Source organism: Maniola hyperantus, chromosome 5, assembly GCF_902806685.2.
Source record: "Maniola hyperantus chromosome 5, iAphHyp1.2, whole genome shotgun sequence".
NCBI lineage: Eukaryota > Metazoa > Arthropoda > Insecta > Lepidoptera > Nymphalidae > Maniola > Maniola hyperantus.
In genome coordinates, this window is record NC_048540.1 from 4,838,453 (window position 1) to 4,852,370 (window position 13,918).

Below are 13,918 nucleotides of genomic sequence, written 5' to 3' on the forward strand. Positions count from 1 at the left end.
AAATGCAATATTACATTCATATAAAAATATCTAATGACAGAAAAATCTCAACTATGGGGACAATAAATTTCTATATGCTGGTGACACTCAATGGCACCTTTGACGTTTTGAAACTTATATATTTCTTCGTATTATTTTTCGTTAAACTTAAAATATTATGCAGTACTTACCTATGGTATGTGATTCCAGAGTCTTTTTTATTTCTTGTAGTATTGTTATTACAAAATTTCACGACGCAAACCGGCATTTTACAATAAATTATTATGTAGCACACATTGGTTGCTAAGCATAACACATTGGTTGCTAAGAGACTGACTCTGGTAAGCACCATAATATGGTAGCGTTTTACTGACGTATTTTACAAGTACACCGACTCAATCTATATGATCTATGGTTGGGTGATTTCAAAGTCACATAACTAGTTAGGTAGAAACATTTATTCAAGGTAGTCGGGCGGGGGTATGCTACCACGTGGCTTAACTAATAATTCCTCTGATACTCTGGTAGTCAAAATGAAACATCGTGATTCGTAACCTAGTCAGTTTATTGTTTTAACTATACGCAATTTTTTTGTGAAATTTATAACTATTTATTGTAGTTTATTTAAAACGCGAAATTTCGAATTTACGCACATCTCTATAGAGTTCAAAAGACTGGATTCCTCAGCCATAAACTATTTTGAGCTATAAAATCTTCGATGAATAAAAAATATAAATAAAAACACTAGATAGTTTATGGTTAACTGTCAATTGATTGGGTGGTGAGCCCTATATACACTGTAGTCTGTGGTGGTGGTGAGGTGAATTTGTTGCTGTGTATTTGTGTTACACAAATTTTTAAACAAAACAATGAAATAGTAGGATTTTCTCACGTGATTACTGTGATTTCGCAGCTTAAATACTATTGTAAAATGTGGATTCCATCGAAATCTCCTAAATTAGCTGTCGGTAAGTTTGACGTTTGGATTCAATCGACAGCACATCCTGCATAATTACAGGAAACTTATAAACATGATATGAATTTTTATTATTTATTTCCTTTACTAGCATTTAAAAAAAACCTTATGTTTTAAAACTCTGCTACATTATAGCTTTATACGATATCTGCTTTGCACCTAATGATTTCACGTACCTATCTTTACAATGGTTTATATCTTCCTTTCTTTGTAGATATAAACATTAAACTACCTGTTATAAAACAAGCCAATTAAATACATTTTCCCAATTAATTTTGTATTATCAATAGGTTTATAAAAAATAATAATGCAAATTTATGGTTTTATTGCGATTTACATTAGCAATTAGTACATATAGGTATATGTATGTATATGTAGATAGTTATAAATAATTTATTGCCCTGAGAGTACTTTTACGATAAGATGTGGCTTATATACTTTAAAATAAACACTTATTAATTACTTCTTAAGTATACTTACATAGAAGCTGTAATAGCCTAGTGGTTAGGATGTCCACCTTCTAATCGGAGGTCGGGAGTTCGGTCCCGGTCACGCACCTCTAACTTTTTGGAGTTATGTGCGTTTAAATTAATTAAATATTGCATTAACGGTGAAGGAAAATGTCGTGAGGAAACCTGCATGCCTGAGAGTTCTCGATAATGTTCTCAAAGGTGTGTGAAGTGTACCAATCTGCACAAAGCCAGCGTGGTAGACTATGGCCTAAAACCCTTCTCACTCTGAGAGGAGACCTATGCTCTGTAGTGAGCCGGCGATTGGTTGATCATGATGATGATGAAGTACTTACATTATTATTGAGAATTGAAAAACTAAGTTGCTTGTGACTTAAGTCTAGCAATGCAAAACAAAGTCTTCCCATGGAGGCTGAGATCTATACATATAGAGCTTACTTTGACTTAGCTCAGACTTCTGTGAAATCAAGTAGGTAGCTTGGATCCTCAAATAACTACCTGCCTGGAATGTCCCATAAATATACCAGTACTTTCAGCCGTTCTAAAAATTAGACCAAACAGATAAAAAATTTAAAAATACTCTTACTTTTTTGTATTAAATTGTTTATGAACTTAAGAAAAGGCACTTATTGATAGAGGCTAAAATTCATATCTTTACCTTCCTTGTTTCCTAAATAATTATTTATAATTGCAGTATAAATACTTGTGTAACTATTTTAGGGTTCCGTACCTCAAAAGGAAAAAAGGAACCCTTATAGGATCACTTTGGTGTCTGTCTGTCCATCTTTCATGTCCGTCAAGAAAACCTATAGGGCACTTCCCCTTGACCTAGAATCATGAAATTTGGCAGGCAGGTAGGCCTTAAAGCACAAGTAAAGGAAAAAATCCGAAAACTGTGAATTTGTGTTACAAATCACATTATTTATAAACAAGTAATTAGTATTTTCAATTTTCATAGTAAGATAACTATACCAAGTAGGGTATCATATGAAAGGGCTTTGCCTTACATTCTAAAACATATTTTTATTTATTTTTAGGCATAACAGTTTTTGATTTATCGTGCAAAATGTAAAAAAAATACTCGAGTACAGAATCCTCGATGTGTGAGTCTGATTCAAAGTCAACATGCCTTATATTATAATATGTACTGTTTATTATCCCAAAGATTGCATCTGGTTATCTATTTTAAGGTATGTAGTTATGTCAAAGTCACTTATAGCACAAGTTGAATTAACTCATTAAAGTGTATGAATCATACAACTCCTTTAAGCTTTATCCTGCATGTATTATAAGTACATAATAATTTTCCTGTAATTATATGTATTATGAACCTAATATTGGTATGGCATAACTTACAACTTCAATATGAACAGAATCTGGATGGTTCAAGTTTCAAAACTTACCTGTTGTGCCAGCTTTCAAGTTTCATATCACTTTACTTAGTTACCAAATCACTTTATTATTTCCATATTATTTACTAGATTATGCTCGCGACTTCCTCCGCGTGGACTACACAAATTTCAAACCCCCATTTCACCCCCTTAGGGGTTGAATTTTAAAAAATGCTTTCTTAGCGGATGCCTACGTCATAATAGCTATCTGCATGCCAAATTTAAGCCCAATCCGTCCAGTAGTTTGAGCTGTGCGTTGATAGATCAGACAGTCAGTCAGTCACCTTTACCTTTCATATATTTAGATTAAGTGTTTTTAACTTTTTTACAGCTGTAAATAACTGGAAAGGAGATGTTCGATCAGGATTACCATTGGAAATTGGTGAAACAATACAGATACTAGAAGAAAATGGAGGTACATAATTTATTGTAATAACATAATATTTTAAGTAAGTACTTAAATATAAATATTATCTATCCCGGCTGTACTCACGTGCCTAGTCGACGTTAGCCACGTGAGTACAGCCGGGATAGATATTATTTATAATGGAAATCACTCACGGTAGTTTAAATGCTAAAATACTTAAATATACTCTGGGTCACAATTTATAAAGTACTAGATGATGCCTGCAACTTTGGGCTTAGGGTCTTTAGTAATCCTGTGGGAACTGTTTGATTTTCCGGGATAAAAAGTAGCCTACTTATATTCACGGAATGCAATGTATCTCTACTAAATAGATGATGCCCGCAATTTCATCCTAGTGGATTTGGTTTTTAAAGAATCACAGAAGAACTCATGGGATGCAAGCTAACTTTTGCGCCTTTCGTCAGAATCGGCTAAACAGATAGGCCGTGAAAAGCTAGTAGACAGACACGCTTTCGCATTTATAATATTAGTATGGATGTTGACGTTAAATATTAGGTACATGATTCAGTAAGTAATGAACTGTAGCTATAAGATGAAAGATACTATTACAGTTGCAAGGATTTCTTATTTGACCTTCATTATCTAGGTTGTTTAGCGTCACTATTTTATTTATATTGTATATAATGATATAAATGCAATCTTATTCGGAATATTTACAGTTACAAGAAACATCTTAGAGTTTAATCCAACCCAGCTTTATCTGTGTGCATTTAGGTTTTTAAATAATCCTGTAGGATCCTTTTTTCCACGCACATACAAACCGTGGAATCAACTCCCTGCGACGTCGTAGTGTTATCCATATTTTATCAGCGAGACAGTACTTCAAGAGTTGATATAAAAAGCTTTGCTTTTCTCTGTTTTCGGAGTTATGTGCGTTTTAAGGAATTAAATATCACTTGCTTTAATCGTGAAGGAAAACATCGTGAGGAAACCTGCATGCCTGAGAGTACTCCAAAATGTTATCAATGGTGTGTGAAGTTTGCCGATTCACACTTAGTTTGACTATGACCTAAACCTTTTTCATTCCCGAGTCCCGAGTAGACGACAATAGATTGTGATGATGAACAGCCATTACGATTGCTTTCAGGTTGGTTCCGCGGCTTCAGTACAAAGAACAGATCTGCTTGGGGCATTTTCCCTGCAAGCGTCGTCTCTATCCGACCATGTACAGTCAAAGGCAGTGGTGCTGGAGCCATAGCCGAGATAAAAGACGATCCTTTGGTGCGAGAGATAGCATGCGTGTTGAGAGAATGGGCTCGGCTCTGGAAGAAGCTCTATGTGGTAAGTTGACTTAGTAGAGACTTAGGAACTTATACCTACAGACAAGTTGTAGCTGCTGCAGCAAATCAAATCGTTACACGATAGAATACTTATAATACTTACAGAAGGCTCACTCCGCAAAGAAGTTTAATTAATTAGTGACTCTTTTGTTACGACGCAATAAAGTGCAATACAGCACTGCGGCGTAGTATAAAGAGAGAGTAGAAACTGTTGACTTACACCTTTGATCTTGTGGTAAATGACGACCACGACGACCCTTCAATATAAAGCCCTAACTACGTAGGCCAATTCGGATGGCGCCTTTGTCCTGTACTTACCGCACAATTGCTCTGTCTAGACGGCTAGTCGAAACTCTGTATCTAATAAAATATCTTCTTCTTCTTCTCTTGGTTGGTGGCCTTCTGTAGTGCCATACTAGCACAATGCACTTTGCCAGTGTCAAGTAGTTTATCATATTCTTACTTTGTGCTTAGACTTTGGAGATATTCGCTGAAAAGCGCGTAAGATGTGGGTATCCATTTTCGATGTTATTGCACTTACTATAACATAAAAATTCCAGAGCTCGTAGAATTAACCGATTTGCAAATGCCGGCATATATACATACATAAAGATATATTAAACTTGTTAGAGATTTTCCTAGAAAGGTAGGAAACAAGATAAAAAAATGCGTTGAGATACGAGACATAAACCTGTATGTCGACTCTCGCGCATAGCTTGTCTGTGATAATCAAACAAGAACGTGACAAATGGTCATCAAATATGTATATTGGATACTAGTTTTTGCCTACAAATTGCTCTGCGAAAAATATAATGCAATATTCTGTTGCTAAGGGTTATTTTCTGTGACATATTCCTCCCATATCGGTTATTATCCAAAATCTGCGAAAGTTTTCTGAAAATTTCTGAAACATGTTCATCAAACATGATTGCTTGATGCTCATTATTATGTGCTTTGTTTTATTTGTCTCAGGGCTGATTTTACGATGGCCAAATAATTTTTAACCGACGGATAAAGATGTTTTAACTTTAGATGCAAAAACTGTTAAAATTAATTTTGCTATAGAAAAATCGGCCCTAATCATTTATCGTAAGTAATTTAAAACTCAACCCCAAGTAGTTAAGACAATATTTTAAAATGAACTATGTAAAAAGTTCCTTTGTTCATAATTATCTGATTCATGCTCAGTCAACTCATACCTCTAATGGACGTGGAAATAGCTGAATAGTTTAACAAACCTTACTTTACTTATCTGTGAATCACGTTATCTCAGCAATTTTTTTAGCAGTGTTATGTTTCACCAATGTTATGCAGTAGGTTAGTATTGAAATGACATAAATAACATACTCTTAGAACTGCTTACATTTTTCAGGACTTTTATGCTTATTAAGATAATATTTATTAAATAATATTTAATAAATTATTTATAAATATTATTTAATGAATATCTTAATAAGCGTTAAATTCCTGCAAATGTTAGCAGAAATATACAAAACGCGCTACAAGCAATGTGTTTTAATACGTTAAAAATGCGACTAGCGAAGTGATGACGTCATTCAGTAGACAGACAAATAGGCAATGACTGGATGAAACTAGGGATCCTTGTTTTACTGCAGAACCTACAAAAAGTATCCTTTATTTCTAGGAGCGAGAAACCTACAGGTTCAGTGCAGTTGCGAAGGTCATGCGTGAACTCCTGGCTGGCAGACGAGCTCTCTTAGCGGGGACCTTGACGCAGGATCAGACCAGGGCTCTACGACTCAAACTCGTTGCCAAGCTAGATTGGGGAAATAGGTAAGTGGTAGTGTAATAGACGAGTTGGCGAACAAAACGGTGTAATTGGATGAAATTGAATTTTACAAGGGTAAAACACTGAAAGAAAGCTGTTGAAACTTTGCTCAATTTTAGCACAGTTCAGGCTGTTTTTTATATTTTCTTCGGAATAGTATTAGAAATCACGTAATGCATTGCCAGACACTTAGTATTGTGGCAACCCCCGGCTAGATACCCTTAAGTTTTTAAACTTCAAGGCCTTTATACTTCATAGTTGCTGATCGTTTCTCCCCATGTTGGGGACAATACGCAGAAGCTTTTATAAAATAACATAGGTCTGGCACGCGCTGGCTCTAACAGTTTTAGGCTGTTTTGCTTGGGAATAAGTTCAGATTATTTTGTATTCAGTGAGCTAAATATAGTCCACACAAGTTGAGATGGCAATCGAGATATGAGACGGGTGTGCGGGGCATTCCCTCTCCGATTGCCGTCTTGCCCTGTCGCGTACTATACATCCGTCCGGATGAAATAAAAAGTATTTTGATCAGATACATTGTAAAACTACACCGTTCATTCGCCAGCTCCTTAATGTTCATTTCTCAATAACCATTGCGCCACAGGTTTTGGCGCTGTCTAGTGTGTCTAGTCATGCTGCTTATTAGCTGAATTTTTTTCTGTGATGATAAACTAAAAGTGTCGAAGCAGTCTAAAATTTGTACTCGGAAGTAGAGCATATAGCAGGAATGCCATGGTATTGTTTTATTGAAATAAGTACGTCACTCAAGTCTTTATTCAGGAACCCATATAGAAATGTAAATTAACTACGTGATTATGTATTTGGAGTACCCAAGATAAAGTCAACGTCATTATTTTCTACTTGCATGATTCTCGCTCCTTTATTTAGCGAATTTAACATTTTTGTATGAGAGATATTTTTGTTGATATTTTAAAGTCTTGAGTTATTTATGGGTAAATGTATAAATTTATGACTGTGAATGAAAATAAAACAAAATCATTATTTTTGATTTGTTTATTTTGAAGAATATGTAACCAAAAATACAGTGAAAACTATTCGAATAGATCTTTAAAAAACATACTATAGGAATGATGAATGATTTTATTAGTACCTACAGTCATCTGTAAAATAATATCGTGTTTACAGAAAATAGACGTGTAAATAAAGTTAATATGAGAGAGACCATAAAACTAGGCAAATAATAGCTATGCAAATGTTGCATTGGGTACGCATAGTACGATAGTTATTCAAGAAGATTTTTATACTAGTAAAATAATAATACTTAGTCCAAAAATTACAATAAAATTTGTAAATGTACTGGGGCCTATTATGCTACTATTGGAAGATGCTGCAATCGAGATTCGCTCAAGTCCAGCAGTATTGTTAGATCTTAAATCATTACCTTAATGAATATGGCTAAATTGACTGTTATAACCACTTAAATGTACACTATAACTTTACACATTACATAGGATTACATAGGAGACATACAATTTACTACGGAATGATAAAATCAACAAATTGGCGACATTTTCTAGAAAAATGCAATTCTGGTGTTACAATTCCAAAAATACCTGTTAAATGGCACAATATTTTGAGTAAATTACTTGAGTATAATAATATCTTCTAGAGAATAAACACCTTGTCTTTTTCACCAAATTTCTTGTCCTAATACTACACTAAATACTAATTATAAAAAAAAACTTCAAAGGCAAGTCAAACTGTTACTTGTCTATACATTAGAAAACGTTTGTACTTTAATAATGCCTTCAAAATGTTTTTCTTGTCTTTTTATCATAGGAAATATAATATCGAGGAAAATATTCAACTAACTGCACTTTTGTTACATACAATAATATTGATTGAGCTTATGATATGTATTGTCATTTAAAAACGTTACAATTCCAATTGACTTATCACAAGTTATTTATTAATTAAAATGCATATGGAACTTTCGTATACTTCATGATTCGATAAACATTTTAAAATTGACTACGCAATATTACACTGTAGTATCCATCTTTCAACATCTTGTTTAAACCAATTATACCTTCCACAAACAATCCTCAGCAACAATTTCATTCCATGTAACATTTCAAATTCATCACACCCATAAAAATTTCCTAACACAAACCTTTTAACTAATGTTAGTTTATCAAAAAGTCTTAAATTATTGAGACCTTATAATTTAAAGCTCAGGCTTTATTTAGCAAGGCAATCGCGGCTGTTTGTATGAGTAACAAAATTGCCTACAGTAAATATAAGGAATGTCATGAACTTTAAAAATTCGTGTATTGAAAAATATCAATATAAATGTATTATTTAAGCAATTATATCCCCTTCCTGGATGAAAAAAACACGGCTCGAAAACAGGAATCGAGAAGTGGATACAAGACTTTCTTAGAAATATGAGAAACTCTCGAAAACTGTGCTAGAGCCAGAGTTAATTTGAATATCTTTATTTATTTGTAGAGGATGTATTGCTTGTTTCTTAGGCTTGAATTCCGCTGAAAATCGTCACATGTGACATGTCAACATGATTGCGCGCATTGGGACGCTGTCAGTATTGCCAGTGTCGCAATTTGGTGCTTATTATAGGTATAGCGCATAACTGAGAAGGCTAAGGGTAGTGGAGCAGTGCGGGAGGGTGACACTTGTCACAAGTTGGCGAATCACTGAGCTCTTGCGTCACGTCATCACACCTCTCCCGCACCGCTCCACTACCGCAGGAACTCAGTTATGCGTTATGCTTGTAGCACCCAATTGTATGCGTACGCATGACCAAACGTACGTGACCGATATTAGCCTAGGAGGAATTCAGGCCTAAGAGATCTAGTTGCTTACGTCTCCGTTTCCTTGGAGAACTTGTCGATGTCAGGGTAAATTGGCGCCATTTCTAGAGTAGAAGGCGCCGATGGTGCGTTAGATCCAAGATGTAGGCGGCGTCCTAACTCGTCTAGAACTTCACCAAACACACGAAGCGAGATGTTCTGTCCAAGCAGATGAAGGAGGAGGAAGTCACCGACCTAGAAGTTATAAAAACACTTTAAAACACATATTCAGGTATAATAGGAACTGTTATTTGAAATTGAAACAACCCACCGAGAGTTTTCGATTTCAAATGCAAAACCTGGTTCTTGATGGGAACAAATTCTCAGAATGTAAGTTTTCAATTTCAAAACGTGTCATTGGAATTAAATTAATCTACCAAAATTGTAAAGACATGTCAAATCATGACATGTCTTTACAATTTTGACATTCGGGGAAAAATCTGAAAACCGTGAATTTGTGGTTACGTCACACACAAAAAAAATTGTGGTAATGAACTAATAATTATTATTTTCAATTTTTGAAGTAAGATAACTATATCAAGTGGGGTATCATATGAAAGGTCTTTAGCTGTGCATTCTAAAACAGATTTTTATTTATTTTTATGCATCATAGTTTTTGAATTATCTTGCAAAATGTCGAAAAAATACGACTGTAGTACGGAACTGACTCGCACTTGGCCGTTTTTTAAAAAGTGAACCGTACTTTTGACATGACAGTTGACCCATAGAGTTAAAATGGCGCGTGAGGAGTCATTTTGTACGGACTATACAACTTAAACAAGTCAATTTCAATATTTTAGGTACGAAAAGTGCTGTGTGAAATAAGAATACTAAACGGGGAAACTTTACTATTTTAAGTTAATCCACCAAAGTATCAAGTAGACATACCTGAGTCTTTCTAACAAGTGCTTCCACGCCATTGGGTGATCCGAAACGGAATCGGCGCTTGAGGATAGTCTCGCGGGTACTCGGCAAGAGGATGACGGCTGCTGAGTAAACGAGAGCCAAACCAGAGACAATGGACAGGATGATGAACCTGGAATATTAAAAAAAATAGAGTTTTAAGGTGATCGTATACACGGCTGCAAGAGCGATAAAATGCGAATGACGCTACAGAATCAGTCGATCGAATAGAGCGCGTTATGACATACCCGCATTTTATCAGCATGCCCGTATCGTACCTTTGTATTTTCAGTACTACTGAAAACGCGTAGCATGCGCCTCTTGTTGATTGTTTTCCGGTATGCGATCATCTTTTGATTAATGAATGGTTGTTGTTTGCGCGTCAAATGCTATATTATAATTGTCTATAAAAAATAATTGCTAGGTAATGTTATGAGAATTTAGATAATCTTAATTGCCTCCGTTTTTGGACCGGGTTGAGTTGAGTTAAAAAGAAACAAAATCTGCTCAAAATAAGTTCATTCACCGATACAAGGTTATTCATAATTGTCATTCGGCTTCCGCTTAGCTCATATAAACAAAGTACACTGAAATGTTATTCTAAAGACAAGAGATGATAAACAGTTTATTTCAACCGCGTCAATAAAATAGATAGATTTTCCTTTGCCTGCATGATTCATGACAATTAGACATTACCCCTGCAATATCAGGATTGCGGAATTTCGTATAAGCTATATACAATATCACAATCGGCAGATCCTAGTCTTCGCTGATTAAATGGGCAGCAGGTACCTCTGCGGCATCAGGATTGTTAAGTTAGATCTCGGAGTTCACATAATTTTGTGTGCGGAGTTTCATTAGAATAGGTTCAGAAAAATAATTAAGCAGTTTTTGAACAAAATATACGAAAACAAGTTAAATGAATAAATAAATACTCAATTAAGGATAGATTGCACAATTTTAAGGGTTTTTGTAGTAAAATAATTAATTTGCATGGAACCTCAAGAGCCGCAAATTTACAGCGAAAGAGCCGCGAGCTGTCGATCCCTGCTATCAGGGTTCCTTTTTTCTCTGGAGATATGGAACTCTAGAAAAGAACTGATTAGTAATCGAGGATGTATCAACTTACCAGAACCATAGGAAGATGAATATCTTCTCGTTAAGGATATTTAGAGCGAGGACACAGAGAGTATCGTGTTTCTGAATCGTTCCAGAAGCTCCGTATTTGTGGAATGTACATTTCGTTATTCTGGGAAACACCTCAATCTGCAAAATAATATTAAAAACCTGCTGTATCCATGCTGGATGAATGATTTAGTTACTAAATCATCCATCCAGCACAGCGTTTAGTCTAAATTAATATAGTTTACGACTCTGCTTCTGCCCAAGCAAACTTTTTCAGTTTCAAAGATTAGCTGCACTGTAGATATTTGGTTTTTTATGGTAAGTTATGTGAGTATGCGTTTGATGAGAGTCATGCCTTATGTACAGCAATGATGAAGCTTAGGCTCGAACTTTGAAGACGCTTGCCTAGAAGATGCCTATCTCAAGTTATACGTGGTAGGAAACATAGACGTCGGAAGCTTCCGCACCTTAGCGGCTCGTATCAGTTCAACGTTAAGCAAGATGTTGATGAACATCTAATCTAGGGTTCATTTTACATATAATAATTTTTACCATAGGATCTGTACGTTGTTCCTGATTCATGTTGGAGAATCTCACTACATCAGTTCCGTAAGACAAGAAAGCTCCGCCGAGGAACGTGTCCAGGAAGAAAATGTTGCCAACCTAAAAATAACGTTTCTATTAAAACACCATCTTCATATCATGCAAGTAGGTTGTTTACAAAGTAAATCGTTCAATACTCACCACATTGACGAAGTTCAGCAATTCACAGAAGAAGTACCCGAAAGAATAGCTGTTATGCATATGAAGCGTGTCAAGAAGGTACTGGACCAAGCGGTTCTGAAAATAAATAAAATAAGGATAATCCAAGATGCGCAAGATTCTACAAGTACATAGTCTACCAGTTAAGTCCCCGTATCTGGAAACGGTGAACATCTGAGCGTAGAATAAGTTATCTGATGTGTATTGTATGTACGTATATCCGCAACACCTTCAATACATTTATGCACATTTATTAACGCTACAGGCCATAAGCCTTGTCAAGAGCGTAACACAAAACACGGTCCTCTGTCTTCCTCATCCCCTCGTTTCCCACCACCTTCTTCTGCTGCTCAGGTTATCGCTACGCGGTCTCCATTTCAGTACAAACATAACAACCCAAATTTTATGGACGTGTCACATCTCGACAATATCCCGTCCTCAGAATAAATACCTGTAGAAGTAGCCCTATTGTGACTTTTACTTTTAGAGCGAGATAGCTAAATGCATTTAAGCTCTTATTAGAACGTGACAAAATGATTATGTTTTTTCCTTATCACCGTGGCCACTTTTTTGTTTGTCAAGATGTATTTTGTACGTAAGAAACAAACAACGTAAAAAAGTTGTTTTGTTGTTTTTTGTTTTTGAAGTTATTGTGCAATGATGGGTTGCAGTATACTAGGCTACAATCGCCGAAGCGAACGTAAAATAGTAGGAGTAACATTTCACAAGTAAGTACCTCTGCTTGAGCGAGAGGGATTAAGGGGGCCACGCTAGTTGCATATCTGTATATATCTGTGACTCAAATACATAGTTGCACTAAAACCTTAGGTTTAGTACATTATAGGGCAAAACTGGAATTCATATGATTAAAATTCCGATTTGTAAATACTATCGTTAGCATAACACAACAATGAGGCTGAGGTCAATTATGAGGGACATCGAGTTTATTAGTACGCCTTATCTTAATTGTGCCAATTGAGAGAGCTGGTCGGCATGCTCATGATTAAGAAGTAGGTAATATCATCACAAATTGAATTCGTGCGTCTATAATGATATAGTATCGTCTCTTTACCTGGTAGTGTACAACTTGATATTGTTACAACAAATGATTCGTGACACGTTTCTCTTTCACGTTTCTAGAAATGTCTCTTACCATTTTCAAGATTGTTTCCTGGCACATCTTGTAGATTTAGTTCGCGACTTTATCTGCGTGTTTTAATTAAATTATGGTCTATAATAGCACTCGGGGATAATGTAGTATGTAGATATCAGTAAAGAATTTTTTGAATCTCATCATTAATTCCCATCGGCGGTGTTCCCACTAGATTACAACATGGTGTTATTCAAGGGGCGGACTAACAAATTCCTAAAAGGCTGGCAACGCATCGGCAGTTCCTCTGGTGCTGCAAATGTTCATGGGTGGCGGTAATCACTTAACATCAGGTGACCCGCCTGCTCGTTTGCTAGCTATCTCTATCAAAAAAAAAAGATTACCCCAGCATTCAAACTAACAAATTTGATCTCTTTATAATATTACTTAGTGTAGACTAACCTCTGCTCATTACGGTCTATCTGTATCTTGGGTTCTAGTTGATCGATTTTGATAAAACTGGTCAGTGGTCAATGACTAAGTAGATAGACACAATTTTATAAGGTAAATGGAGTATTTATTCCATAAACTCAAGTCAGCTTTTTATCACGGTACTTGCGTAATTTACTAAATAAGTACGAGTAGGTACGTATAACAAATTATACGGAATATGTAGATCAAATCCGAGGAACCAGTCTATTTATGACATAGAGTTATTTAGAGTTATTGTTATAAGTACTTATAATATGGTGTTCATGATGAATATTAGATTTTTTTACTTTTGTCTGAAAGTAAAAAGATATTATTTATAATGAATAAATTTAATTCATTTTAAATAATATATGTCCCGGCTGTACTCACGTACGTACGTGTGTGTAGTTTAAACGCTAATATG

The 13,918-nt window shown here is 35.4% G+C and overlaps 2 protein-coding genes across 6 annotated transcripts in view; one reads left to right on the forward strand and one right to left on the reverse strand.

The window, feature by feature from the left end:
* Positions 1 to 738: 738 nt before the first annotated feature.
* spg (dedicator of cytokinesis spg) overlaps positions 739 to 13,918 on the forward strand; it is a 75,769-nt gene continuing 62,589 nt past the window's right edge. For all 5 annotated transcript variants that reach the window (XR_011236799.1, XM_069498935.1, XM_069498937.1 and 2 more), the window contains exons 1-5: positions 739 to 756; positions 791 to 947; positions 3,148 to 3,231; positions 4,331 to 4,524; positions 6,169 to 6,317. Coding sequence is in view for 4 of the 5 variants with exons in the window: in XM_069498935.1 (XP_069355036.1) it covers positions 911 to 947; positions 3,148 to 3,231; positions 4,331 to 4,524; positions 6,169 to 6,317 (464 nt within the window). In the remaining variant the exon portion in view is untranslated. The remainder of the gene's footprint in view (positions 757 to 790; positions 948 to 3,147; positions 3,232 to 4,330; positions 4,525 to 6,168; positions 6,318 to 13,918) is intronic.
* The window catches only part of Inx3 (innexin 3), a 31,879-nt gene continuing 25,272 nt past the window's right edge, over positions 7,312 to 13,918 (reverse strand). The window contains exons 5-9 of the mRNA XM_034969052.2: positions 11,916 to 12,011; positions 11,724 to 11,834; positions 11,176 to 11,312; positions 10,032 to 10,179; positions 7,312 to 9,338 (exon numbers count right to left, since the gene is read on the reverse strand). Coding sequence (XP_034824943.1) covers positions 9,153 to 9,338; positions 10,032 to 10,179; positions 11,176 to 11,312; positions 11,724 to 11,834; positions 11,916 to 12,011 — 678 coding nt within the window. The 3' untranslated portion in view covers positions 7,312 to 9,152. The remainder of the gene's footprint in view (positions 9,339 to 10,031; positions 10,180 to 11,175; positions 11,313 to 11,723; positions 11,835 to 11,915; positions 12,012 to 13,918) is intronic.